Source organism: Passer domesticus, chromosome 20 (assembly GCF_036417665.1).
Source record: "Passer domesticus isolate bPasDom1 chromosome 20, bPasDom1.hap1, whole genome shotgun sequence".
NCBI classification, from domain to species: Eukaryota; Metazoa; Chordata; class Aves; order Passeriformes; family Passeridae; genus Passer; species Passer domesticus.
In genome coordinates this window covers 6,943,658-6,970,070 of record NC_087493.1, presented here as the reverse complement: position 1 = coordinate 6,970,070, position 26,413 = coordinate 6,943,658, and the positions used below count along the sequence as shown (strand labels likewise).

At 43.7% G+C, this 26,413-nt stretch overlaps 3 protein-coding genes across 7 annotated transcripts in view; 2 read left to right on the top strand and 1 right to left on the bottom strand.

The window, feature by feature from the left end:
• The window catches only part of SPAG9 (sperm associated antigen 9), a 59,253-nt gene extending 46,743 nt beyond the window's left edge, over positions 1 to 12,510 (bottom strand). For 4 of the 5 annotated variants that reach the window (XM_064395939.1, XM_064395942.1, XM_064395941.1 and 1 more), the window contains exons 1-2: positions 12,093 to 12,509; positions 5,950 to 6,070 (exon numbers count right to left, since the gene is read on the bottom strand). In XM_064395939.1, coding sequence (XP_064252009.1) covers positions 5,950 to 6,070; positions 12,093 to 12,398 — 427 coding nt within the window. In that variant the 5' untranslated portion in view covers positions 12,399 to 12,509. Of the gene's footprint in view, positions 1 to 5,949; positions 6,071 to 12,092 lie in introns of all 5 variants that reach the window. The other variant, XM_064395940.1, reaches the window with a different exon arrangement.
• Positions 12,511 to 12,612: 102 nt separating this feature from the next.
• On the top strand, positions 12,613 to 22,207 carry LOC135284372 (nucleoside diphosphate kinase-like). Its single transcript, XM_064395809.1, has 7 exons — positions 12,613 to 12,807; positions 13,274 to 13,621; positions 17,476 to 18,536; positions 19,029 to 19,161; positions 19,682 to 19,783; positions 20,447 to 20,559; positions 20,892 to 22,207. The coding sequence occupies exons 4-7, from the start codon at positions 19,033 to 19,035 to the stop codon at positions 21,007 to 21,009; spliced, it is 462 nt and encodes a 153-aa protein (XP_064251879.1). The 5' UTR covers positions 12,613 to 12,807; positions 13,274 to 13,621; positions 17,476 to 18,536; positions 19,029 to 19,032; the 3' UTR covers positions 21,010 to 22,207.
• Positions 22,208 to 23,423: 1,216 nt separating this feature from the next.
• LOC135284374 (nucleoside diphosphate kinase) lies at positions 23,424 to 26,001 on the top strand. Its single transcript, XM_064395810.1, has 5 exons — positions 23,424 to 23,581; positions 23,781 to 23,913; positions 24,406 to 24,507; positions 25,225 to 25,337; positions 25,765 to 26,001. Exons 2-5 carry the CDS (start codon positions 23,785 to 23,787, stop codon positions 25,880 to 25,882), a joined length of 462 nt encoding a protein of 153 aa, XP_064251880.1. The 5' UTR covers positions 23,424 to 23,581; positions 23,781 to 23,784; the 3' UTR covers positions 25,883 to 26,001.
• The last annotated feature ends 412 nt before the right edge of the window (positions 26,002 to 26,413 follow it).

The window sequence follows — 26,413 nt, the reverse complement described above, 5'->3', positions numbered from 1 at the left end:
GAGATTTAAAGTAATTTTCTTAAGTTACTGCAGTATTTTGAGCAACAGAATCATTGTAACAACCAAACTCCAGCACATAAACTACAATGCTCCCTTAACTTAAAAACACACATGAGCACTTAATTATACACCAATGGATTTCATCTCACCACTCTTGCTCAGGTATATTAACAGCTAAGCTTAAAGCAGGCCAATCACTGCTCTAATTTCCTGCTCCATTTTATTTTAGTTCTGAGTCCTGTAGCTTGGCTCAGTGCCTGCTCTGGAGCCAGCTGTACCCCCTGCTCCATCTAGTGGGCTGCTGGCTCCCAAAACCACACAGACAGCCCAAAACCACACAGACAGCCCAAAACCACACAGACAGCCCAAAGTCTTTGGGAACTCAGGAAGCCAGGAAAGGCACTGTGAAATGCACAGTCAGGAGGAAAGCCTCCCTTTCCAGCACACCCAGGTACTCACACTTCTTGCAGATGAATTTTTCTGTGACTGATACCTGAGGCACACTGTAGCAAAGGGTAGGGGGAATCTGCCTGGTAAACTAACCTGAGATAATGACTGACATCATCAGAGATGAGGAACATCCACACTGAGCACACACTAGCAAACAGTTCAGTTCCACATCTGTTAATCAAGAAATACAAGAACTCAAGCCATTCTCTTCCTCCTTTGCTGGAAATCAGATTAGTTCTACTGCTGTCAGCCTGTGAAAATGAAGCAGGAACAATCCAGACCCCCACTGAACAAACCTGAACTTTTCAACCTCTTTCCAGGACCTATTGAAAAGCTTTTTTGTATTCCTTGAGATAAACACCAGTTGAGCCATCCCTAGAAGCAGCATTTATTGACAGAGCTGTTTCACACCACCTTAGTTATTCACATCACCATCTGTGCAGATACACAAATCAAATCTCAAAACAACTTTCTGGGAAGTTTCTGTTTCTGTTAAACTTCACAGCTGAAGTTTCCCTGTTAACAACAGGGAAATCATGAGCTGCATGATATCCCATGTGCAGAGATATCTCAGATACTGGATGCCTTCAGATTATCCAAGAGCGGCTGTCTGCCTGGGTGTACATTACAGCAATGCTGGTGTCCTGAGAGCTCAGAGGAAAACCAGATATCAAATAACATCTGCAGAACATTCACAACAAAACCTGGTCTTGCATCTCCTCTTGAAGCCAATGAAAGCAATAGTCCTGTTTAGCTTCTGAGAAAAACAAATGTTTTTAGGTCAGCTTTCAAAGCGTTTGTCTCATATCCCAAATAAAACCTTCAGCAAGCAATATCTGCACAGTATCACCTGACATAGGAAATACTGTCATTCCAAGAGTTGTGTCACAACATTTACAGCTCCAAAACCCAAGAGCTGTTTCTTGGGATTATACTTATTTGGGGTTTGTTTGTTTGTTTGTTTTATTAGGTTTCTTTCACAAATGCAGTTTTTCCCAAAAGTAATCTATCTTGCACACAAAGCTCAGGTTTGATAAAGTCAGGTATGCAGATATATCTGTTTTCTTGTCAAATGCACTTTGTTATCTTGGTTGTACTTTAGCACTAGGCAGATCCAGAAAAGGAGCCAAATCTTTCAACTCCCACAGCCTACCACCTCCATCAGACAGCACTTCAGTCATGAAGACTTTGTGTTTTTCAGATTCTCTAATAAATAAGTTGATTCCTCCAGAAAGCTTATGCCAAAGTTGTTCCATTCCTGTAGTAAGTCAAAATATACCAGTAATTTTTTACTCCCAAAAATTTAATTAACTTATAACCTGTAATACATAAAGAAAACTGACTTTCCCAGAAAGAGCCAAGGAAGGAAACTAAAATAAACCTCTGTAGCCCGTGCCCTCCCCCCCACTCAGCGGAACATCCCGTGAGCTCTGAGAAGATCTTATCCCTTCCTGTAACTGGAGACTGAGCACTACCCCAGCAGTATCATGTGCCTTCACACAGCACTGCTGGACAAATGAGCTGTGTATTGCTATTACAAGTTTTTAACAGCCCTCTGTTTTCCAGGTCCAGGGCTGACATCAAACAAATTACAAGTAGAATAAGGGGGTCTCACAACAGCAAAGACTTGAAGTAATGTGGAAGTCAGGTATTTTCAAATTCTTGTAAGAAATACTTAAAATTATATCAAAGACTGGTATTGGCCCCAGATACACCACTGCAAAACAGAAAAATGTTATTTACTAAACATGTGGCATTATCATGTTCACAGGTGCCCTCTGCTGCTGAGAAGGAAAAAATGACATGAATTCTAGGTAAGTCATAAACCCAAAAACAGACATTTGCCAACACACAGTAAAAGTTCACTACAGACCCACAGCAAGAACTTCTAAAATCTCTGCCCGTACCAACATCATTCCTAAACAAATCCCCAGGAACTCTGTGCTATTTAACTTGCTCAAGCTTCCACACGGCACAGAGAGCACAGGCATTGCCTTTCCCTCCTCTCTGTCCAGGTACTGCTGAGAGCCAGGCCACACAAGGGACAGAGCAACCCAGGGAAAGTTACAGCCAAGAGCAGCAGTGCAAAACAAGATGAAAAGCTGGATCACAAGCCAAGGAGCTTCATCAGTGCTCTTGATTTGAGCCCATTCCTGCACTCAAATAGAAGCCACAAATCCTTACACCTCTGCTCTCCTTTAAGCAGTTCTAAAGCTTAATGAGTTTATCTCAGAGTGCCACATATTGCACCATCTTTTTGCAAACTTGACTTAGGCAACCACCACAGCCCATCAAGTACCAGGACTGAGTGCTAGGCATCATGCAGGAGTGGTAACTCCAGTGCATCTGCTCCCACCGCTGGGGATTTCATCATCTGCTGGGCTCAGTCCTCCCAGCAGGGTTTTGCTGTCATCTTCCCCTCTTTCCACCTCCTAAAAAAGAACAGAGCACTTCAAGGTAGTTCATTCATCTGGCAGCAACTGTTTCAATTTCTGATGAGGGGAAAAGAAGTCAAACAGCAGCTTTATTCCAACCTAACTGATTGAACACTCAGCTAAGGGTGCAATCCCACAGGGTAAATTTAAGTGCAAAGAAATACTTTTTTTTTCTTTTGATTTAGTATGACAATCACTTAGACTGCACAAACAAGTACTTAAAATTCAGGACATAACAACCATAACTTCTTGAGCAATTTTAACTGGCACACAGACTTAATCACATACAATCAAGCAGACCTGAACCATGTAACTTAAGAGCTGCCCCACCTGACAAGCCTTCACTAAATGCTCAGCACTGCCAGTGTTATAGAGAATGAGTGAAAACTTTTTAATGGACGAAACTTGTTCTCATAGGCTTTGCTTATTTGAGTAAAAACATACAGAACACAGGCAGCCTACACGAAGCAAAAAATCTTGTATTTGTATACACAAAACCATGTATTACCTATTTTCCATTCTAAGCTATTACTCATATCACCAACTGATGTTGTGATCTCACTCTGCACTCCAGACCCAGGTTTTATTTGGTTACTTGCTCTGTGCCAGACATTTGCAACTCCCATTACCAGTGATAACACTGCCACATGTGGTAACACAGTTAGCAATACCAGAGCTTAACTTAGATGCACAAGCAGTACTACACAAAGTAGAAGAGAAAAAGAAATATAGCTAAAAGACTTGGAGTTGAATTGAAGTGACACATCGATGATTGGGATTGTACAACATGCCAGTTGCCTGGTCTATAAAACAAAACAAGGTAATGCAGTAAGGTTAAGCTGCTTCACAAATATGTACTCATATGGTTTTCATGCCTTAGAAATTTAGATCACTAAAAAAACCAGTTAACTTGCATAATATTCATTAGGTGTTCAACAAATGTGCTTGTGTTCCCTTTGATCTTGCTCTGCATCAGCAGTATGTCAAATCTTCCCAACAGCCTTTCAAGCTGTCCCAGACAGCTTATCAAGGCCAAGCATAACCAAACCCAGTGTTTAACCCAGCCCTATTGTTTCTCCAAATACACAATTTTGCCATCACAGAAGTTCTTCTCCAATACAAAGATTTTTTTCCTCCAATAAACAGATTTTGGAACTGTCTAAAATCATTGTTTTATCACTAGAGCCTTACATAGTTATGGTAACATTACTTCTTACAAAAAAGTAGTTCTAGCAACCCTCAGTGCTTCTACTGGAACAACTGAGTTTCTTGGGCAAATACTTTCATTATTATTATTATATATATGCATACACATATACACACAATATATAAATAAAACTTTAAAATCATACATATACTTGAAGGCTTCAAAGCAAAGAGAATTTCACACCAACAGACTCACAGAGCAACATAAATGTTGTTATCAATACACGGTAAATGTAATTTCTATTAGAGAAACTCCAGGTATGCTGCCACATTCATTGCCAGAAATCCAACTGATTTTTCTTTTTCGTGCAACCACTTTGTCCTTTGGATTGTGTTAACAGAATAAAGCCATGGCCTACAAGACAGGATGCAATCTTGATCCACAATCTTATTGTCAGAGAGCAGGGTCTCCCATGAACAAGCTGTTTGGGCTGGGTGTTTAGAGCACAGGCCTTCTAAAACAGTGTCTTTGTCACCAAAACAGATCACTTAACTCCTGCTACAACATCTTCTTTTCCCCTCCTGTGATGCTCTTAAATACACACACACACACACACTGTTCCACAAGAATCTCAGGGTTTCTGGTACAAGTCTCTACAATTATCCATTTTAGCCTGACTTCATCTACAAAGAGACAATCCTAGGAAATAATCACCCTGGTCTTTGATAGGAAAGATTGCTTGAAGTGCTCCTTCATCCCTGCCTGTACAGAGTCTGGGAATATTTGAACAGTGGATAATGAAGCAGGTCATGCCTCTAAGATTTGCCAACAACATTGTGAGCTGTCCAAAATTTCAGTAAAACTCTGCCCTGGATGACACCTACATTCATCTTAACACCCTCAGACTAATACTCCTGCCCTGCTATAGACTCAATCACGCCAATGAAAATTAAACCTTACAATAAAGGTTTTAGAGCTTCAGCTGGAAAAGAGCTATAACTTATAACTTACAACTGTGTTAGGGGCAGGAAATGTAGCTGAGTAGGAATAAAGGAAGAAAGAAGAGTTAAAAGGGGCTGCTTTGATGACTGACACTGTTTTTAGAAACTGGTCATCTCTCAGTCTTGTCACAGTCTCACTTTACATTCCTGCAGGGTCCAGCAATAAAAGCTAGATATTAACTGATGAACACAACAGTCTCACATCAACAGGAATGGCTTAGAAGCTTGAAGTACAAAAGTAGAAAAACTGATGAAGTTTCATTCAATGACTGTGTGGCTGGAAAACAAGTAGCCCAGCAGAATGTCTAAACTACAATACATGTAACCTCAAGCATTTCAAGACAACTGATCACTATCATCTTTTCCCAAAGTTTCCAGAAGTTTTTTTTTTTTCAATTACACAGAACATCTCTAAAAAGGGAAGTGTTCTCCCTAAACTTTTTTTTTCCCATAAAAACTGAATGTCTCCTAGAAATAAATAATTCAGCAAAAATTATATAAAAGTTAATGAGAACCACCATCAATGCTCTCCTCCTCCCAGCTGTGCTTCTAAACCTGAAGATTACATTTATTTTAGCAGAGACAACTGTTTAATAGGAAGAAAATACCTTATTTTGTTATCACTAACAAGGAAGTAATCAAAGCATCTCCTGAAAAAGTTGCTAAATGTGAAGAAAGCAATAAGGCAAGCAATACAAGCAGGATACCAGAAGAATCGATTACAAGTCACAAGCTCATATCTGACTTGTTTGCCTTAACTCTAAAGAAAACAGACTTGCACAATAGTTAAATCCAGTTATCTGTCTAAGTACAGGAATCAGAGGTCACAGACACTTAACATATATATTATCACTTTACAGAACAAAAATTAAAATGCACTAATACCACTTAAAAGGAGAGCAGCATTTTTACTTACTTTGATCAGCATAGTTTTTTGCTTTTAGTTCAAGTTGTCGAGTTTGTGACTCTAATGCTTCCACTCTGGTCTGTAAGTCCTTTTTCTCTTGTTCTTGAGAATCTTCAAACTCAATGAATTTCTAAACAACAACAAAAGAGTTAAGTTAGACCAAACAACTAATTACAGGTTTTCAGCAGGTAGGAAGAAACACAACAGCCCTTCACACAGCCAGGAAGGAGCAAGGTGGTTTCCAAAACAACTGAATATCAAGGCCACATTTAAACACAAAGAACTATTTCAGTCCAGGTCCATCAGTCAAGCACCCAGTCTAGGTTATATTGTGTAATAACTTTCAACTAAGTGCCAGCTACTCCAGAGAACCTGCTTGGGATTAACGTAAATATGAATTATTTTATTATTGTCTAACAATGTACAACAACTGCCAACAGTGCATGTGAACACAGGGAGTTGTGGTATCCTTAGTTTGACTGATCATGAGTAAAGTTATTTCCACCCATAAGCACAAAGGTACAGACACTGCGACAGGGACACACCAGCAGTAGTGCCAACCAAAATGATTTGGTATCTTTTCCATTCCCACCAAATTCTGCTATAAATTCTCACAGTCTTCATCAAATCCTTAATAACCATCTACAATCTGACAACTGCACAGAAAACTCTGTGATGATCACTATCACCTCTGTTCCCTTGGTTTACCACACTTGTGACTCCCCATATTCTGGAATTCACTGATGAATGCATCAGTGTTTACACTCCCTAACATAAAAATTACCAACACACCATTATAGCAACTTTGAAAGGACTTTTTTTTTTTACTATTTATCTTACCCAAAAAGTCAAGAAATTCAGCAAGTACTGCTGGCACAAAGAATATTTCTAAAAGCCAAGGATGTTTGCAATACGCTTTGCTCTGCATTGCAAGGAGAAGACAAGGCCACCAACACAAGTTATGCACAAAGCCCATAGAACAGGGAGGAGAAACCTCTGCAGGAAAAAATTCCAAACATCCAGGACAGTTAAAGGGGCAAAGGCAACTGAGGACCACATGGAAGAAAAGAGACAGTGAAGGCAGCAACTTGAAAACAGTAATCTGATTTAAATATTTTTTTCCTACGTATTGCTTGGAAAATTTAGTGGGAAAAATATTTCTAATGGTCATATATCAACTGTTAATGAACTATTACTACATTGTAGCCATTGTGTTTTAGAGCTTTTACAAAAGCAGAAATTCATAACCCTATGAAAAGGGCTTCAATTGCACAGGATCATCAGAAGAAGTTCTGACTAAAAAGTACTTCAGATGCAGAAATGCATCAAAACCTATGAAGTGAAACAAGAGTTCCTTTCAGACAAGCTCTGCACAGCTATCACAGGACTGGGCATGGTGTTCATATGACTGTGTTTGAAACCAAACCACAACAATTGAGGAACAGCTGACATAGCCCAGGTAGCTCGGCTTTGGGTGCTGCCATTGAAAAATCCCTCTTCAAACACAGATGTGCAGAATCTTTCTACCCCCTCCACACAAAGTTTGGGAGTATTAATTAGTCTATGTAATTTGAAAACCACAATGTTTAAGTTTGTTTGATTTCTTCTTTGTAGTAACTGATTCTAGACTTTTGCCCCTTTAATATTCAAGTCATGTCTGGCCTATTCCTGGCAGACTCCCTTTTCAAAAAGAGCTTCAAAGTTTGACGCAAATTTGGCACTGGAGCTAAGGCTACCCTAAACATGGGAAAACATGAAATCAGAATTATAAAACTGTAACATCTTTGTTTAGTTGTTTCTCTGATGATTTCCCAAAAATGTGTCATAGCTTGCTAAAGGCCAGGGAAAATTATACTCATGAATAACAAATAGCCATTCAGAGCCATCAATGTCATTGTTACTCATGAAACTACAGATAGATATAATTTTGTATTTCCTCTCAAGTTCTTCAACTGCAAGAGGTAAAACTGGTTTTGCCTAGAACGGTTTTGTTACCTTCCACTAGTTTACCTTCATTTTGTTAAAGTTCAAATCTACATTACTATACTTTAAAGCATTTATGTAATTACAGCTGAGTTTCTTTTCCCTCCCCTGCTGTAAACTATACCTGATCAGATCTTGGGATTGAGAACTTTGGACTTTGTTTATTTTTATTTGGTTTCATTTCTCCTTCTGGTGATAGTATAATCACAGACACAGCCCCAGCTGATTGATCATCACACCCTAAGCCTGCACAAGTATGACAGAAGAACTAGTGAGATAAACCACCAGAGCAGCAAAGGACAGGCTGAGCACTCATATTAAAATACTTTTTATTTTTAATTTACATTGACGATACACTCGAATACTACTTATCTCCTGCACTATTTAATGTAAATCCAGCAGCATATGTAGGAACACGTTAGGCACTCAATAGTGATCCTCTCATTTCAACCCAGCTACTGGTTATTCAAAACACTGAGGCAGACAAAAATCTAGTTTTCCTCAATTTAAGTGATGTCCTGTTTGGGCCACAAAGATGTGTCTTGCAACTCTAATGGGAAGTGTGAGAAGTGAGATTTTTGGTACTTTTTTTTAAGAGCAAGCTGAAGGACACCAACCTGTCTTTAAAACAACCAGACCAGATTATATAAGATTACAGAAAATACAGCTGGAAATGATCCTTAAAAGGTCATCTTGTTTCCAGGTTCTGATGCTCAGCATTGGATGTCTGGATCCTAATTTTGATTAGGTTATGATGAGGTGTAACACAGGATGTGATGCAGAGCTGCTCCTGCATGTGCCTGCTACTGAAACCCAACCTGAGATACCATCATCAGCCATGTTTGGCAACTCCCATTTAATCCATCCCATTTTCTCCAGGCAGGATCACGTGTGTCATTTCAGACTTTTGTCCAACCTGTTCTTGCAGACCTCATATAAAAAGTGTAGAAAGTCCCACACAATTAAACTCCAAAATATTTATGTAATCAATTTTAAACCTACTTGAAAGCTTGCAGAGGTCTTTGGAATAAACAAGAACTCAGACTGCACAGCAGCCCAGCACATTTGGAAACCTCTGTCCTACACACAACCACTCAGTAACACATTATTAGTCAAATGAAATATCTCTTCCTATATTTATGTCATCTTCTGTCTCTTCACGTCTTGACTGGTTTTCCTGTCACAGGACCAGGTGCAATGCTGAGCATATCTGATGTCAGGGTCCCACCCACTTGGCAATCTTTATTACTCTATGACACGTCCTTCAGCAATGTGTATTGCAACAATGATTCTCAGCCAATGGCAAGTTCTTGCAGCAGGGAGAAAAAAAATCCCCTCAAAAGCCAGTTCAGATCGACTTAGGGGTCACAAAAATACATTAAAATGAAAACAACCTGACAGCTGTAAAATAGAGTGAAAGTTTTCTGTAAAATGCAACTCGGTTTTGTTTCCTCAAATTAAAAATACTTAAACTCTTACTGCACAGTGTTTAGTCAACACACAATCCTAACGAAGAAGTTACCTCTGGGAACATTAAGAAAAAGCAGACATCAAGTTCATGCTATGACTTAAGGCAATTTTAGTAGTGGTAAATCCTTTTTCACAGTTGCCAAAGATTTCAAAAACAGCTTAATCCCACCAACAGCAGAAAAACTAAAAGATATCCTAATTTGGCATAGCTAAATGGAGTAGATTTTATCCTCTCTGCAAGTGCACACAAAACACAGGCCAGCTACAAGTGCAGCTGTGAAACAGCACATGGCTGCAGAAGTAACTCTTATCAGGGTAAAAAATGGCAAAAGCACAAATGCTGGTTCCTCTTCCACTTCTTGGGGGCAGGAATTGCTACCTCAGAGTCACCAAGTGGAAAGGTAAGAACCAGAAGCAGAACAGCAGAGCAGCTGGTTCCTCTGTTCCTTCAGCGGTATCAGAAAACCTACCATGTGAAAAGTCAGATAAGTGATTTCACAGCAACTACAAAGATCAAAGCTGTACCCAGAGGGTTAAGAAGTAGGCCCAGAAATTCTGTCAGGGTGACTTTAAAAAAAATTATTCCAGAAATCCACAGGCAACAACTTTTAATATATTTCTTTAATAACACTTTTTAAGCACAGGAAATAAAGAAGGCAAATTACAAACATGGGATAAGAAGACCCCTACACAAACAGTAAACTATTTAATGTTCATAAAGATACCGGTGCAAATAAATTTCGTACAACAAGCAGAAAGTAAAAGAAGCTGTGCTAATTGCCCAGAGAAGCTGTAGCTGCCTCATCCCTGGATGTGCTCAAGGCTGGACAGGACTTGGAGCAACCTGGTGTCCCTGCCCGTGGCAGGGGTTGGAGTGACATGAACTTTAAGGTCCCTTCCAACCCAAACCATTGTGTGAATCTAGGAACAGATGATAATAAATATAGAACTCAGCAGCTCAAAATTCTCCATTTTGCCGCCACATGACAGAGGCAAACTCCAAACGAAAGAAATGTGCTAAGCCAGCAACTTTTTGTCCAAGGAAAAATGTTAAATTTCTGTTCCCTCCTTTTATTTCAACCATACTGGACCCATCAGGTTACCTCAGCATCGAAGAAATAATTCAACAACCATGCCTGACTAACACATGTGCCTCTCCTGAATACACCAGGCTGTACCTAAGACTTTCACATCTGTAGAGCTCAATGACCTCAGCACATCACAAAAATGACCTTTGTCCTTACCATGAAAATACAGTCTTTGGTCTAACTGCACTTTGGAAAGATCAGCCAGGTGTCTTGCAGCATGAGCATTGGTTCTTCAACTGCATAAAGCCTGTCCTCTCAAGTGAATTTATCATGACACAGAGAAATGGAGATGGCAGTGAAGCACACTACCAAAACAGGCACATACAGTTCCTGAAAAGCTACAACAACAAAATTAGCTCCGTGTTCTGTTTCATCACATTGGTACAGTTTCTGTCCTGCTGCCCAAGGCCTGCTTTTTGATCTGGCAAATACTGCCTGTGCTTCAAGCCTGATGGATTTTCTCATTAATTAGTTCAGAAAGTATTTATCAACCTCTTCATATTACTCTCAATATAAACATATTTTCTGAAAGTCCCTTTTACAACAGCTTGTGTCAGAAATAGTGTGGCAACTCCAGTCCCCTGACTGGAGTCCATAAGGCATCATAAAACCACCATGTGTTTGACAAGGAGGATGAATGATCTGTCAGTCCAAGAGCTGGGGGGACACCATTCATACCACAGTCCTTCATAACAACTGAGTCCTGGAATAATCTGCAGGCAACATTTTGCACTCACTTGTAACAGAAACAAAAAAAGTATTTGTACAGGGCTAGTGTTTTTTAAATTAAGCTTTTATTGTTCATACTGTGTTCACCCTCAGTGCAGTTGTTCTTCTGATTTTTGGAAAATTTAGAAGACAAGCACAACCAGAGAGATTAGCACAGGACAAGGGGTTTGGAAATACATTTGTAAGATGGTTTTTCTATTGCAGACACTGCTGCCAATCCAGTTTCCTTCAGGAGTTTGGCAAGACAATGAGCTGGAGGAAGTTATCCTGCACAGCTACTTCCTACTGTATTGCTTTATAATATCATATTAGATAATACCTCGCAAGCTTGTTTGTGCTGAAATGATTCCTGGTACAAACACCAAAATAAAAACGCCTAACACCCTAAATCAGAGCCGACATCACTGGAGAGTCCACACCACCTGTTGCTGCCTGCAGCTTTATGCACCAACTCCGAAAGGCTTCAGCCTACACACGGTGCATCCCCATGGCTTTTGCAGTGCGGTGTCACTGTTTTTGCAAAAACGGACAGCCCGCGGGGAGCATCGCGCGTGGCCGTGACAGCGCGACCAGCGCACGGTTCCACGTCTGCGGCAGGGGGTACCGGGGGCCAGCAGCTCGGGTACCGCAGGATCCCTGCGGGACAGCAGCTCGGGCACCGCAGGATCCCTGCGGGACAGCAGCTCGGGCACCGCAGGATCCCTGCGGGACAGCAGCTCGGGCACCGCAGGCACACGGACCCGCACGGACGGCTCCCGCCGCGCCTCAGCCGCACGACCCGGGCGGGACTCCTTGCCCTCCTCATCCTCCTGCCGCGCCCCCAGCCCCGGCGCTGCCGCTCCGCCCTGCCCCGGGCGGGCCCCGGCCCAGCGCCGCGCTCACCTCCTCGGCCTGCTTGCGCAGCGCCTTCTCCCGCTCGTACTGCGTGAGCAGCTGCTCGTTGTCGTCCCGCAGCAGCTCCAGCTCCACGCTGGTCTCCTGGCTGTGGGCGCACACCGAGTCCAGGTTCTCCAGCACGGCCACCACCAGCGGCATCAGCTCGGCCACCACCTCCTCGTCGTAGCGCCCGATGAGCCGCTCGAACTCGCGGTAAATGGAGCCCGCCAGCCCCGACACCCGCTCCGACATCATGGCGGGGCCGGGCCCGCCGGGGTCCTCCTGGTACACCACGCCGTCCGCCAGCTCCATGGCGGCGGGGGTCGCGCGGGGCCTGGCGGGGCCCGGCAGCTCCGGCTCGGAGCGGCGCCTGCGGCAGCGGCGGAGCCTCGGCGGGGCCGGGCGGGGAGCGGCGCGCGCCTGTGACCTCACCCGCCGCGCCGGGCGGGGCCACGGGGCGGGCGAGGGGCGGGGCCTGCGTGGTGATGTCATCGGGGCGGGGCCGGCGTGTGGCGGCGGCTCGGGCCGGGCCGGGCGGGCGGAAGCGCCTCAGGATCCGCCGAGTCTGGACAAATCACCGATTCCTCAGGATTGGAGGAGAGCTTTAAAAGGGCAGCGAGGCTGGGGAGGGGTTTGGAGCGGCTGAGGGAGCTGTGGGAAGCTCAGCCTGGAGATTCAGGGGACATCTTACCCCTCCTGTCTGTGAGGAGGGTGCAGCCAGGTGAGGGCCGGGCTCGGCTCGTCCCGGGGAACAAGGGACAGGACACAGCCCTGAGCTGTGCCAGGCGAGGTTCAGGTTGGACACTGGGGAGAAATTCTTCACAGGCTGGGCATTCGAATGGGCTGCCCGGGGAGGTGTCGCCGGCCCTGGAGGTGTTGAAGAGAAGACTGGATGTGGCATGCAGTGCCACGGTGTGGTTGACAAGGTGGTGTTGGGTCAGGTTGGGCTGGATGAACTCAAAGGTCTTCTCCAGCCTATTTGATTCTGTGGTTCTGTCACCCTGTAAGCCACATTACACAGTGCTGGGCACAGATGCCTCTTAAACAGCTCCAGTGTGGTGATTCCACCACCCACTGGGCAGCCCCTTTCAACCCCTGACCACACAAACAGTAAAAAAAAAAATCAAATATTTAATCTGAATCTCTATCTCAGCTTAAGGCGGTTTTCTTTGGTCTTCTCTCTACAGGCACAGCAAAAAAGCCCCATCCCCACCTCACTACTGCTCCTGTCAGAGTTTTAGAGAGCTGTGAGGTCACCCCTGAGCCTCCTCGAGACTAAACAAGCCCAGCCTCATAGGACATGTTTTCTAGCCCCTTTACAGGCCTTGTTCCTCTTCTCTGGACACACTCCAGCCCCTCAATGTCCTTTTCAAAGTGAGTGGCCCAAAACTGAACACAGCAGTGGCAAGAACAGAGGGACAGTCGCTTCCCTGGTGCTGCTGGCTGTGCTATTCCTGCTACAGGCCAGGATACCCCAGGTCACCAGAGTGAATATCAAAGCCCTGTGCCACTGGTGGAGGCTCTGACAGCAGGAGGTTTGGTCCCTTTAGTCCCTTACTGTGGGACCAGGGTGGGGAGCTCTGGCTGGATTTGGGTTGTCCCGTAGGCAGCTCCCTCTGTGAGTGGCAGATGTGAGGCAGTGCAGTCTGACAGCTCCCAGGGAATTTGTTTATCACACCCATGGAGGCAAAAATAGAGCCAGTGATTCACTGGGGGATGACTGAAGGAGTTAGAAGCTGAGCTCCTGGATTTTGGAACTCTGCAGCTCTATGTTTGCTGCTGTCTGGCAGCAAAAAGGCCTTTCTAATAAGGTCTCCAGATAATATCAGAAATCCTGTTTTCTTAACAATAATACAGCTTAGAAGGCATCTTGCACTTGCTGAGAGAGATTGATTTTCCTAAGATTTGGAACAGGGAGTTCCCTTCTGGGTCATGTGTTCTGTCACTGGAACAATGGGAGCTGTTACAGCCATTTACAGTAAACTTGAAAATACCTATTGAGACTGAAAATTTTTTGAGTTGTTTCACATCCCTCATTTTATCGTGGGGTTATTTAGGTTGGGAAGAACCTTTAAGACCATCAAGCCCATCCATTAACGCAGCACTGGCAAGGACACCAGTAAACCATGTCCCCAAGTGCCACATCTGCAGATCTTTCAGATGCCCCAAGAGATGGTAACTCCATCATTGCTCTGGGCAGCCTCTGCCAGGGCTTGGCAGTGCTTTCAGTGAAGAATTTTTTCCTAGTATTCACTCTAAACCTCCTCAGGTGCAACTTCTATCATTGGGGAAATCAGTGTTTTTCATTAGGTAATATCACTTGTACAGGAACCCGGTGGCCCAGCAGCAGTCCAGGAGCAAAGAAATGAAAATGTGCTTTAAAAAAGGCAGAAAGCTTGAGAAGGGATGGCATTTTAACTGTGGTGATTGCATTCAGCTCCACTGGAGAGCAGCAGAGCCTTGCACTTAATTTTTTTTTCTCATTTGGACTGGTTCTAAAGCAGGAACTATGCTTTAAAGGCATGTGCTGCCTTGGCTCCTCATTCACTGAGCCAGTGAGTCTGCGCAGGAATGACAAAGAGGAAAAGATTCCAGCCCTGTATATTGGATTTATTGTGAGTCCTGTTTAGACATCGTCATCCTCCCAAGCTAATATTTAAAGTTGCACACCAGGGCACAGGCAGTTGAAATACAATTTATAAACATGGCAAAAGGAAAAAAAAGCTGTTAGAATTTTGATTATTACCAAAAAATTGCATCATTCCAGCTAAAAAATATTTTTTAAAAGACGTGATGTGTACTCTCATACTCACAAGTGGAATTTTCATTTAAATTATTGGAAATTATCTCTATGAAGGATTTTTTTTCCTGTTTCTCTTTAGCCGTTACACACTGCCCTAGTTTGAAAGACAGGTGTCCTCAAAGGAAGGCAGGAACCTCCCTTGGAATGGAAAATGTGACCCCCTTCCCTTTGAATTATTATAACTTTCAAATTAAGGGGCTTTCAGGCAAAGATATGGGAAAAGGAGTAACAGTTCTTTACTATGTATATGTATATGTATATGTATATGTATATGTATATGTATATGTATATGTATATGTATATGTATATGTGTGTAGCCATGATATTTTATGAAAAATCCTTTGCTAGGATTTTTCCCTCCTGAGGAGCTGAGGGCCTCAGGAAAGAAATGTAGACAATAACTATCTGCTGCTGCTCTGGGCTCCCAAGCAGCAGAAAAGCAAGCTCCAGTCACAGTGCAAAGGGAAAGAAAAAAACGGGCAAAAGCCACATGGCAACAGTGTCTCTCGTCAGAGGGATCACACTGCATGGCCACTGAGATGAAATCACCCCACCAGGAGAAGGCAACCTTCCCTCACCCACAACTCTGGCAGGAAATCCTGGGCTGTGTCTCACCCATCACCATACACTCAGAGCCAGGGAAGGGGGAGAGGGGCGGAAGTGACCACCCCAGACATAAAACAAAAATGGATATGGGATAAAAAGCCAATCCCCCAGACATTCCACCCCTTATCCCATACCATATGATCAATGCCCAAATTAATGCATTTCAGTCTATAACTCTATACCTATGTGCCTTACCCAATTATATACATACATACATACATACTTCTACATGTAGATACAGGCGCAGTGTGATGGGTGATTTACCCCAAAACAATGTCCCCTTGAGGTATGCATCATGTCTCTCCATCCTTCTGTACCACCACCAGCTACAGCCTGGTCTTTGAGCAAAGATAACCCCACAGACTGGGTGTGTCTTTGCTCAAGGCAGAATTAATCCAAACAGTTTTTCCCAGCATACCTCTCATGTGTGCATGAGATACATGTACACATGAGAGGTTTATCCCATGTGTGCATGCTGGGAAATAGGGAAAAGGTATCCACTGGAGCTTTATGTCCATCTGTTTTTCTCAAGGGTTCAGATTGGGCAGGGCCTGCCCAGCTAGTGGAGCCTCTGGTATTAACTAACCATGTGGCCTTTGCTAAATGCATCTCCCAGTTTTTGAAAGTCCCCCCTGCTCAGTGCCTTCAAGGTGGTTTTAAGCACTCTGTTGCACTGATCAACTTTCCCAGCAGCTGGTGCATGCTGAGGAATTGGTACACCCACTCAGTGCCATGTTCCCTGGCCCAAGTGTTGATAAGGCTGTTCTTGAAATTACTCCCATTGTCGCACTCAATCCTCTCAGGGGTACCATGCCTCCACAGGACTTGCTTTTAAGGCCCAGGATGGTGTTCCAAGCAGTAGCGTGAGGCACAGGGGAGGTTTCCAACCATCCAGTCCTGGCCTCTACCATTGTGAGCAGGTAGCACTTGCCCTGGCATGCCTGGGGCAGTGTGATGCAGTCAGTCTGCCAGGCCTCCCTGTCCTTGTACTTGGACCACTGCCCACCATACCACAGGGGCTTCACTCGCCTGTTTGATCACAGCACTCATCTCAAACTCACTGATAACCTGGGAGATGCTGTCCATGGTTTTGTGCCCACTTACAGGTGGCATCTCTGCCCTGATGGCAGTTTTGATGAGAACCCCAAATGTTCTGGGTGGTACAGACAGAGGCTGTGAGCTGAGACCAGTGTAAAGCTGGGGCCAAACCAGCAAAGCTGGAGCTGTGGTAAATTCTCCTGAAGTCTGGAGACATTCACAGTCAGTCCTTTGTCTCAGGCCTGTTTTAAAATCTCTGCTGGTTTTAAGTAATGTGGAAATGGTTTGAGCTCAACAGTTACACTTAGTTCACTCACTGAGAACTTTGAAGGTGTTTACTTCTCTCCCATGATCAGTCCATGTTTTGGAAATTATTTGTCTAGACTCTCTACTTCTTCACATTTTAGATAAACATGTAATTTCCAATGTAATTAGGTGATCTTGGTAAAATTTCCAACCAGCAAAAGCTCATTTATGCAGGAACCATTTGGTCTGCTAATCATGGATTAGTCTCAAAAGTGGCAGAGTTGACCCTTATTTAATGAGGTTAAAAGACTTGGCACAGATCACAGAACAGACCTATGGTAAAGCTGGAAGTCGTGCTTGCCCACCTAAGGGCAAGTCCTAAGCTTTAATCATTAAATGATGTAGATTTAACAAGACTTTAAATAGATGTCCTATTGCTGCTTTAAACTTGATATTTTTATAAACATCCCATTTCTAGAGACCTTTCTTCTATTTTTATGTATTATTTTGTCATAGTGAAGAGCATTAGAGTTTAAGTAGTATGAAACATCTTAAATAAATGTGTATCAAAGCAAGAGAATAAATTGGATTGGCATTGTCAGGAGACTGCTCAGAAACTCTAATTTCAAAATAACCTCAAGGAGGACTTGCTAGGATGTGTGACACTGATTTTTTAAATATCATCTGTTAAATCAGAGCTCTTGGAAAGTGTGATGGAAAAAGACCCTGAATGCAAGAAAGCAGGCTGGTTGAATAGATGCTTAGGTCACATCTGGAGACCCCCAGCAGAACTAAAAGTACCACATGGGTGTGTGATGGACTGTAGTGAAGAGAAGGGATCCCAAGTAAGGAAATCCATGTTATCAAAAAGCTGAACTTTTCCTTGTCAAGCAGTGAAGTCCTGCCTAGAGGGAAGCAAAATCTTCATTGTTTTGCTTTCAAGAACAGCCAAGCGGAGCCCAGGAAATTAATTTCAATTTGGAAGCAAAAACAGGACAAGCATGGATCCATCCAGATGCTTTATCCTCAATTCTCTTAAAGGCAATAAAATGCTCAAGGCAAAGCAACTCAGTGTAAATGGTTGAAGGGTCTTTTGACTCAAAGAGCTAATATATAATATAACAAGAAAAAAACCCCAAAATTAATTACCTTCTTTAAAGAGGAAATATAAGCAGAACAGTATGATAACGAGATTTTTGTTAAAATAACTTTAAGTTATTAAAAGTTATTATTTTAAAATAATAATTAAATTAATAATTGTCATAATTTAAATAATTTAAATTATTTTTATTAAAATAATTTTAATAAAATATTTAAAATATTAAATTATGTGCCTTTTGTTAAATAAAAACCGGGTTGCAGCAGGCAAGACTGAAATGCTGGAAGGGCCGAGCCCGGCACCCCCGCTCTGAGGGAAGAGGCCTTGGATGGATCCCGAACCCCCGGGATGGGGCTGGGGCGGCAGCGGCGCTCTGCGCGGGCGGGAGGCCGCGCTGCGCGGGGGCGGGGATGGAGCACGGCTAATCCGGGTGGGAACCCGCCGTGACACGTCTTGACAGAGCCACCGGCGGGTCACGGGCTGCCAGAGCCGCCGGGAAACAGCGGGGACACGGCGTGAGAGACACCCGGGGGGCAGCGGAGTACCCGGCCGCGACACTCACTGAGGCCACCAGCGGGGGACAGCGTTTGCCACAGCCACAGGGCCACCAGCGGGGGACAAGGCTTCCAGGCTTGCCACAGCCACCGGGCCACCAGAGGTTAGCCGGGCTGCGGGGCAGCGGGAAGGGTGCCCCTGTTCCCGGGCAGTGTCACCGCAACCCCCGCGGAGCCTCCCCGAGCTCCTGCATCCCTCACCTGCCTGCTCAGGTGTGCTCCAGCGCGGGGCTCAGAGCCCCTGTGGTCCTGCTGGTTTCCAGGTGAAAACTCTGTGTGGGTACTGATTTATTAATTTATTGCACGGCACTGGAAGATGGATCTGTGGTGATCATTACCTTCCTTTCTGTTCAGAGTTTTTCTGATTTCAGTATTCGCTGATTGTTCCTACACTTGGCACCCTTCCACTGCTTGAAACTCACTCCTGCAGCATTTGGGAAAACCTGTGTGCTGTCACCAGTTTGTCCAAACATTGGAGACCGTGGATTACTGACCCTCAGATGCAGCAAATCTAATGACACTTCTAGCAGACGGGGCTGGAATGGGCTGGGGTCGCACAGTCCTGGAATAACAAATTTTATTCCCTGCCTCCTCAGGATCATGGCTGCCATCGAGGAGCGCACCTTCATTGCCATCAAGCCTGACGGGGTCCAGAGGGGGCTGGTGGGGGAGATCATCAAACGCTTTGAGAAGAAAGGATTCAAACTGGTAGCCATGAAATTAGTACACGTAAGCTCTCCTCAATTGTTGTGTCTACTTTTTTATATCAGTCATAGCCTTCAAGTACAGCAGCATACTATAACAACAAATGTGGCCTCTGTAACATTTAAAACTGAAATTTTGAGAAGTCGTACTTGGGATGTTTTTGGAAAAGTTCCAATTCCCAGCTCTGGCTAAATGCTTTAGACGTGCTAAGCACACTAATTTTAGTAACCTGATGCCCTTAGTCTGAAGAGAATATTCTTTCAGGTGGCAAATAAATATCTTTGAGTATCTTTTACAAATCCCAGGTCACATAAACTGCCTGTATTGACAACAAAAACTTTTCTAAGTTTAGTTGTGGTTAAAGCAAACAGTTCAAATTCATATTGACCAAAAGTACTCCTAGGAAGGTGCTAGAAATACTGAATTTTAAAGTGCGTGCAAGTTTCAGGATTACCAGTGCTCTGTGGTTTATCTCTGTGATTTCACTGTGCTCTTAAGCTCTTACTGTAAGCTTTTTTCTCTGTCTGTCTGGTTTTTAACCCAGGCTTCTGAGGACCTCCTGAGGGAACACTACATTGACCTCAAGGACCGGCCGTTCTACGATGGCCTGGTGCAGTACATGCACTCGGGACCTGTTGTAGCCATGGTGAGTTCCTGGCAAGGAAAACCACACTGCTTGATTGTCTTCCCTGCCATGAGACAGTGTCACCTGTTGAATTCCAGTTTATTTTTAAAAAGATTTTAAAATCTGGATTCAAATACTGTGATTAGGAAGATGTGCTGTTAACTATTTTTCTTTAATCTTTTCTCACAATCTTTCTCTCCTTTGAGTCAGTTTTTTGAGGAAGAGGGCAGGGGCAAAAAGGAATCACAACCAGGACCTTGAGAAAGAAGTAAATCTGCACAAAAGCCCCACTCTGAAATACCATGTAGTAAGCAAGCTGAAAAAGGATGGTGGAACATTTTAACTTTAGTTCTCTTTTTCTCCTTGACATTGTATTAGTAAAATAGTTGAGGCCTAGCTCTCCCATGACCAAACAACTCTGTGTGACTGTTTGACATACTGAGATGGAAAATTGTTCTCTCCCCATCTCCCCACCCTGGCTGAGGAGAGGGATTGTACAGAAGGGGACCACGTGAGCAGATGCTTCAAGAATCTGACAGAAGAATTGGAAATAAATTTGTCTCACTGTGACAAATATTCAGATGGTGATTTGTACCATGATGGACAGCCCTGTGTTTTCATGGATGATATAATTTATCTGCTGCTAAAATTTAATAATCTGAATGGAATTTTTTTTTCTTTAAGGTGTGGGAAGGTCTTAATGTGATTAAGACTGGAAGAGTGATGCTGGGGGAAACCAATCCGTTCGATTCCAAGCCCGGCACTATTCGTGGGGACTTCTGTGTCCAAGTTGGAAAGTAAATTTTAAAACATTTGATATTATCCAAAAGCACTAAATGCCAAGTGTTATGTCATAATATCTGCAGGAACTGTGCTCCATCCTCCTCTGTTTTACACATGGAGCTGCCATTCCCTGTGCCCATGACATATTAGTATCTAAGGATAGGGATCAAGTCATGGTTGTCCCCATTGACAAAAATGAGGAGCAAAGCTGGCACTGCCTATGCTGTGTCTTTTCCTACTTTACTGCTACTTAAAGCTTCTGTCCATAGTGGGAATCACTTCAAAACAAGAAGCTTACTTTACTTTAAGAATTCCTTTTACTTTTATTCACCTTTTCTTTTCCTAGGAACATCATTCATGGCAGTGATTCTGTGGAAAGTGCTGAGACAGAGATCAATTTATGGTTCACTCCTGAAGAACTGGTCGATTACAGAAGCTGTGCTCATGAGTGGATCTATGATTAACACCCAGCCTGGATCTTCTGATATTCCCATGTCCATGAGCAGCTGCCAGCCTCTAGCTATTCCAAAGAATTCCCTGGTAGAAACCTCAGAAAACAGTGAAATTGCTCTGTTGTGGATGTTAGAGTCAGTGCTTGCTGCTCCTTTGATTTAAAAGTCGTCAAGTTATAGATGGAATTGCACATTTTAAAAGCTGCTTCTGGGATTGAGAGATATGACATGAAAACACAGAATAGATAACATATATTTTTCTGAAGCATTTTATAGTCATAGAGGGTATTTTGGTAAACATTAAAAAATGGGTAAAAATTTATTTGGTAAATAAATACGCAAATGGCTCAGAGTCAGAGGTTAACTTTGCTAAAACATTAGAGGACAACTGATGGTGTGTAAATGCATAGATAATATGCCCAAATGTTGAGGATTTACTTAATATTTTAAGTCAAGTGTTTCCCCATTCCTAAAATGGCTGCAGAAAAAAGCCCATTTCTCTCCCCAGAGCATGCTGTGCCCATAAAGAGCTTAAATGACAACTGACTTCCACACTGACACTGTTTCAACTCTCTTTTTTCCTTCCACATGGGATTTATGTAGTATTTTAAGGACCGATTAACCAGCCTGGCTTGATGAAATGTCCTTTTATGTGAAAAGAAGATTAATGTGAGGATGGATGAGGGAGATTCTACCTTTAGCCACAGAGTGCAGCAGCTCTCTGCCATTGCACAGAGCAGTAAGTGGTGTTTGCTTTGACATCTCAACAGCTGGTAATTTAGCTGGTACTCATTAGTGTACTTTCCTCATTAGCTGGAACTACAAAGCAAATGGTCCTTGGATAAGTTGTTTTAGAAGCAACTTTATCACTATCATTTTCTATTTATTTAATGATGTAAAGAATAGAGTCATAATAATGCAGAAGGCATTTCAGTTTCAACAGCAAAAGTTGTACTGGATGAGGATGTTGGGATTGATATTATGTATTTATTTCTGTGCAACATTTTATTCACTAAGAGCAAGAGTTTCATGGAATCAGTTGCTCAAGCCCAATGATTTTTTTCCCCCACAGCGAGTTCTTGTATGTGAATACTGAACTATGCAGTGAATGTTGAAGGCTTATGATACCTTATGGTGATATCGAGCTCCTAAAAAGAGATGGCACAAAATAAAACAATATTTGCTGTTTCTTCAGTGAAATAAAATGAAATTTTAAATATTTTGTCTTTAATTAATGACTATAAGGAGGTGGAACAAATTATCTTAACTATGAAGTTGTAGATGAGGCTGTGAGCCTCTCTTCTGAAAATATTCAGTGTTATAGAAGATAAATCATTAGGTTAAAAGAAGTTGGAGGAAAGGGAAAATGTGACAAACTTGAGCATGAGATGAGTGGTCTCCAGTTTAATGTTTTGCTTGAAAGGTTACTTGAGAAGTGTAAATTCTACAAAATAGAGAAACATGCTATATCTGGAGGTGTTTGGGTTGTGAGAAAGCTGCTGATTAGTGTTTCTAATGTGATGTGACTGGGAAGAGGAGGACAGCAATCCTGCATGGCTGAGGTGCCCGAGCAGGTCCAGTGTGAAACCACCAACTGACCCTGTGGAGACACCAGCTGGCCCCTCAAAAAGAGACACTGCAAGGACTGCAGAGGTTATTTCATTGACATCCCAGCTGCAGTGATGGTGCGCGATAATATAATAACATACAATATAAGAACATATAATGTAATATAATAAAACATAATAAATATAATATAATATAATAAAAATATAATATAATATAATATAATATAATATAATATAATATAATATAATATAATATAATATAATATAATATAATATAATATAATATAATATAATATAATATAATATAATATAATATATTTGCTCAGGTGAAGGTGCTGTATAAACTAGGAAAGGGCCAAGTAGTAAATATCATAAAAGTAACAACACACTCCCCCTGCTTCATGTTGCGGCATGGGTTCAGGGACTGTGGGGCTTTGACACTTGGCGGCTTCATCTCCCAATAAAATTATCAATAATTTGATTGTGGAACCCGCAACCAAATTATCAATAATTTGATTGTGGAACCCGTAACCTGTGTTATGGGTGCCACATCCCTTTTCTGTGATAAATATGCTTTCAAAGAGCTGTAGCCGTGCTGTGCAGTGCAGGACCAACCCTCAGGCCGCGGGGACGCCTGAAAGCAGCCAACCCTGCAAAAAATTAGTAAAAAATTATTTAGTTGTGTCAAACACCCGCCGTCATTTCAGCGCCTCAAAGGCTTAAGCCACAGTTGCTGCGTCTGTAAATCACCCCGGAGGCGACAGGTGCGGCCGGGCCCGGCCGGGAGCCAGCTCCTCGGCTCGGGGCCGGCAGCGGCCGCGCTGCGCTCGGGTCCCGCCGGGCCTCAGCCCGGCCCGGTTCCGCTCGGCGCTGGCGGTCCCGCCCCCGAAGCGCCGCCGGCCCGGCGGCTCCTCCTCCGCGCGGGGCGGGGGATCCGCGGCGTGCCCGCCTCCTCCTGCGCCTCTTTCTCCGGCGGCAGCGGTGCGGAGGGCAGCGGCGGCGGCAGCTCCGGATAGGTGAGGCCGGGCCGGGCCGCGCCGGGCCCCGCGCTCGGGGGCACGGGGGGTGCGGGCGGAGGGGCCCGGCGGGGTTCGGCGGGGCCGGGCCGGGCTCGGGGGGACACTCCGCGGCGGTGCCGCGTGGCAGGGCGGTGCCGCCATGGCCGGCGCCGACCTTGAGGCCGCGCGTCCCCTCACGCCGCGCTCCCGCCCGCAGCGCCATGGCGGGGAACGGCGAGCGCACCTTCATCGCCATCAAGCCCGACGGCGTGCAGCGCGGGCTGGTCGGCGAGATCATCAAGCGCTTCGAGCAGAAGGGGTTCCGGCTCGTGGCCATGAAGTTCGTACACGTGAGTGCCCGCGCCTCGCCCCCCTGAGCTGCCCCGGGAGGGCTCAGCGCACCCACACCGAGAATCGCCCCTCGCGGCTGCAGTAGAGCTGCCAGCGGATGTGCCGGAGCCCGTGTCGGGCCCTTCTTCCTGCCCCGCACATGGCTTCCACCCTTTCCGAAACCAGCGAATTCTGCTTCACATGTGTAATGCAGCCCGATTGAGAGCTGGAATAGCCTGGGCTGAAAGGTTGTGTTGGGTAACATCACCCCGAGGTCCCTTATCGCAGAGGCTCACTGCTGTGCAAAGAAATCATATTGACAATTCCCAGCACAGCCACAAAGAACTCCTTTAATGTTACAGCAGGAGCTCCCACTGATACACACAATAGCGCTGCAGCATTGCTGTTAACATTGTGAATGTAATCACTAACGCCATAGTCTTATACCTGTAACACCTTTTGTTCAATGACATTCAGAAAACGATATTAAAGTTACATCTGTCCTTTTAAAGGCCTCTGAAGACCTTCTCAAACAACATTACATTGACCTGAAAGACCGCCCCTTCTTCCCTGGTTTGGTTAAATACATGAACTCTGGACCTATTGTGGCCATGGTAAGTGACTTCATTTTAGTTTAAGATTCCTTTCTTGAATATATTTTTCTTGCTGTATAAATTATTAAGAATATTCAGAGATAGCGCTGCAGAAACATTTTTTTTTTCAAACTACCTTGTTCTGATAGTGGCAAAAGAAAAACCTAAAATTAAGATAGTGAAATTACTATATAATAAGACAAGTGCACATATAAAATGGGTATTAAAATGCCTAATGTATAAATGTATAAAGCAAAATTCCTGAAAGTAAATCTTCTGCATATAAAAAATATGTTTTAGGCAAAAAAAGTCAGGCTCTCTGACACAAAAACCCAACTTCTGTGTCATTGATTTTTACAGTCTCCCCAAAATAAGGTGCTGGCTCTAGTAGCATCTCCTGGTGTGATAATGAACTAGGAGAGAACACTCAGCAGGGTGTCCCTGTTCCACCAGAACACAAAGGGTTGGGAGTTGGCTTTGTGCATTAACTCTGAGGCTTGGTAAAGTATCTCCTTCACTGCAGTAACAATGTTGATAGTCCTTTTTACAATTACTTCCAGTTCATATGATTTTTTTCTTCCCTTGCCACCTTTACAAGCCCAAGAGATAATCTAGGCAAGGTTAATACCTTTAATGGTAGAGCCTTTGTTTCTTTGCAAAGTATGGTAGAGCAAAGCAGAATTGTCAGTGTTTTGCATAAGCATGGCTTAACAGAATTTTTATGTTTTTTATCTTAAGGTATGGGAAGGACTCAACGTGGTTAAAACTGGGAGAGTAATGCTGGGGGAAACCAACCCTGCAGACTCCAAGCCTGGCACCATCCGTGGTGATTTCTGCATTCAAGTGGGAAGGTTTGAACTCAGTTAATTGATACTAAAAACTCAACTCCTACTCACTGTTTACCTGCCAGCACAAAAACTGTTGGCAGTCTTGTATTCTGGAAAGCCAGAATTGGTGGTGGAGACCTTAGTCTGATATTTCATTTGCAGGTCACAGCACATACCTGCTACTTAGGAAAGTGATACAAAGCTGACTTTGTTTGCAGTCCAGCTCCTCCCCAAAGCAGCATGTAAGCTCAGGAGGGGCTGTTGCAGAACAGTAGCTCTAGAGTGACCCTGATAGGCATAATTAGCTCGTGGAGGGGTGGGGGTGTTGGAACACTCTCCCTGAAATAACAGTAATTAGTCTCCCCACTCTAGATGCTTCATCCACTTTTTGCAAACAGAACAAAGCTGCTGGAGGTGTATTTTTATAGGGATCAATGTTTGTCTCCTGCAGGAACATCATCCATGGCAGTGACTCTGTGGAGAGTGCACAGAAGGAGATCAACCTGTGGTTCAAGCCCGCAGAGCTCATCGACTTCAAGCCCTGTGCACATGACTGGATCTACGAGTGATGGGTGCCCACAGTGATTTGTGCCTTCCAACACCTCATCTCATTCCAGCTGCTGCCCTGGGAACAACCACGGTTATCTTAGTGCTGAAAGTGACTGTCAAATAAATGGGTGTGAACTAATTCCTTGTGGTGCATTCACTTACAACAGACCCCTGGTCAAACACTCATAAAAGTCATTTTAATCATTCAGGAGCCACTGCCATGACCCTGGCACAGCTGTTGGACTCAAGCAGCAGCAAATTTGCAGAGGGAGAGCTGAAGGGAGGCTGGAGCTACTTCCAACACAGCTAGGGAAAAAAGGGATACCACAAAATTTTCCTCCTTACACAAATATTAATACTAAATGAAATGAGACTGAGTGCAAAGCTTGCTCTCTGAAATGATTGTTGAATTCACCTCTTATCAAATCCCTTACCTTGTGCTCAGGGCCCCACATCATTTGTCATCACACCAACATACTTAAAATATTCATGTTAATACAGATTGTGGGTATTTTTAATAAGGTTAAGAGTGTTTTAAGCAAAAAAATCAC

Coding starts and splice junctions, on each gene's coding strand:
- LOC135284372 (XM_064395809.1), top strand. CDS start 19,033: ATGGCTGCCATCGAGGAGCGCACCTTCATTGCCATCAAGCCTGACGGG. Junction 19,784..20,446: donor CGGGACCTGTTGTAGCCATG/GTGAGTTCCTGG, acceptor TTTTTCTTTAAG/GTGTGGGAAGGTCTTAATGT. Junction 20,560..20,891: donor TTCTGTGTCCAAGTTGGAAA/GTAAATTTTAAA, acceptor TTCTTTTCCTAG/GAACATCATTCATGGCAGTG.
- LOC135284374 (XM_064395810.1), top strand. CDS start 23,785: ATGGCGGGGAACGGCGAGCGCACCTTCATCGCCATCAAGCCCGACGGC. Junction 23,914..24,405: donor TGGCCATGAAGTTCGTACAC/GTGAGTGCCCGC, acceptor GTCCTTTTAAAG/GCCTCTGAAGACCTTCTCAA. Junction 24,508..25,224: donor CTGGACCTATTGTGGCCATG/GTAAGTGACTTC, acceptor TTTTATCTTAAG/GTATGGGAAGGACTCAACGT.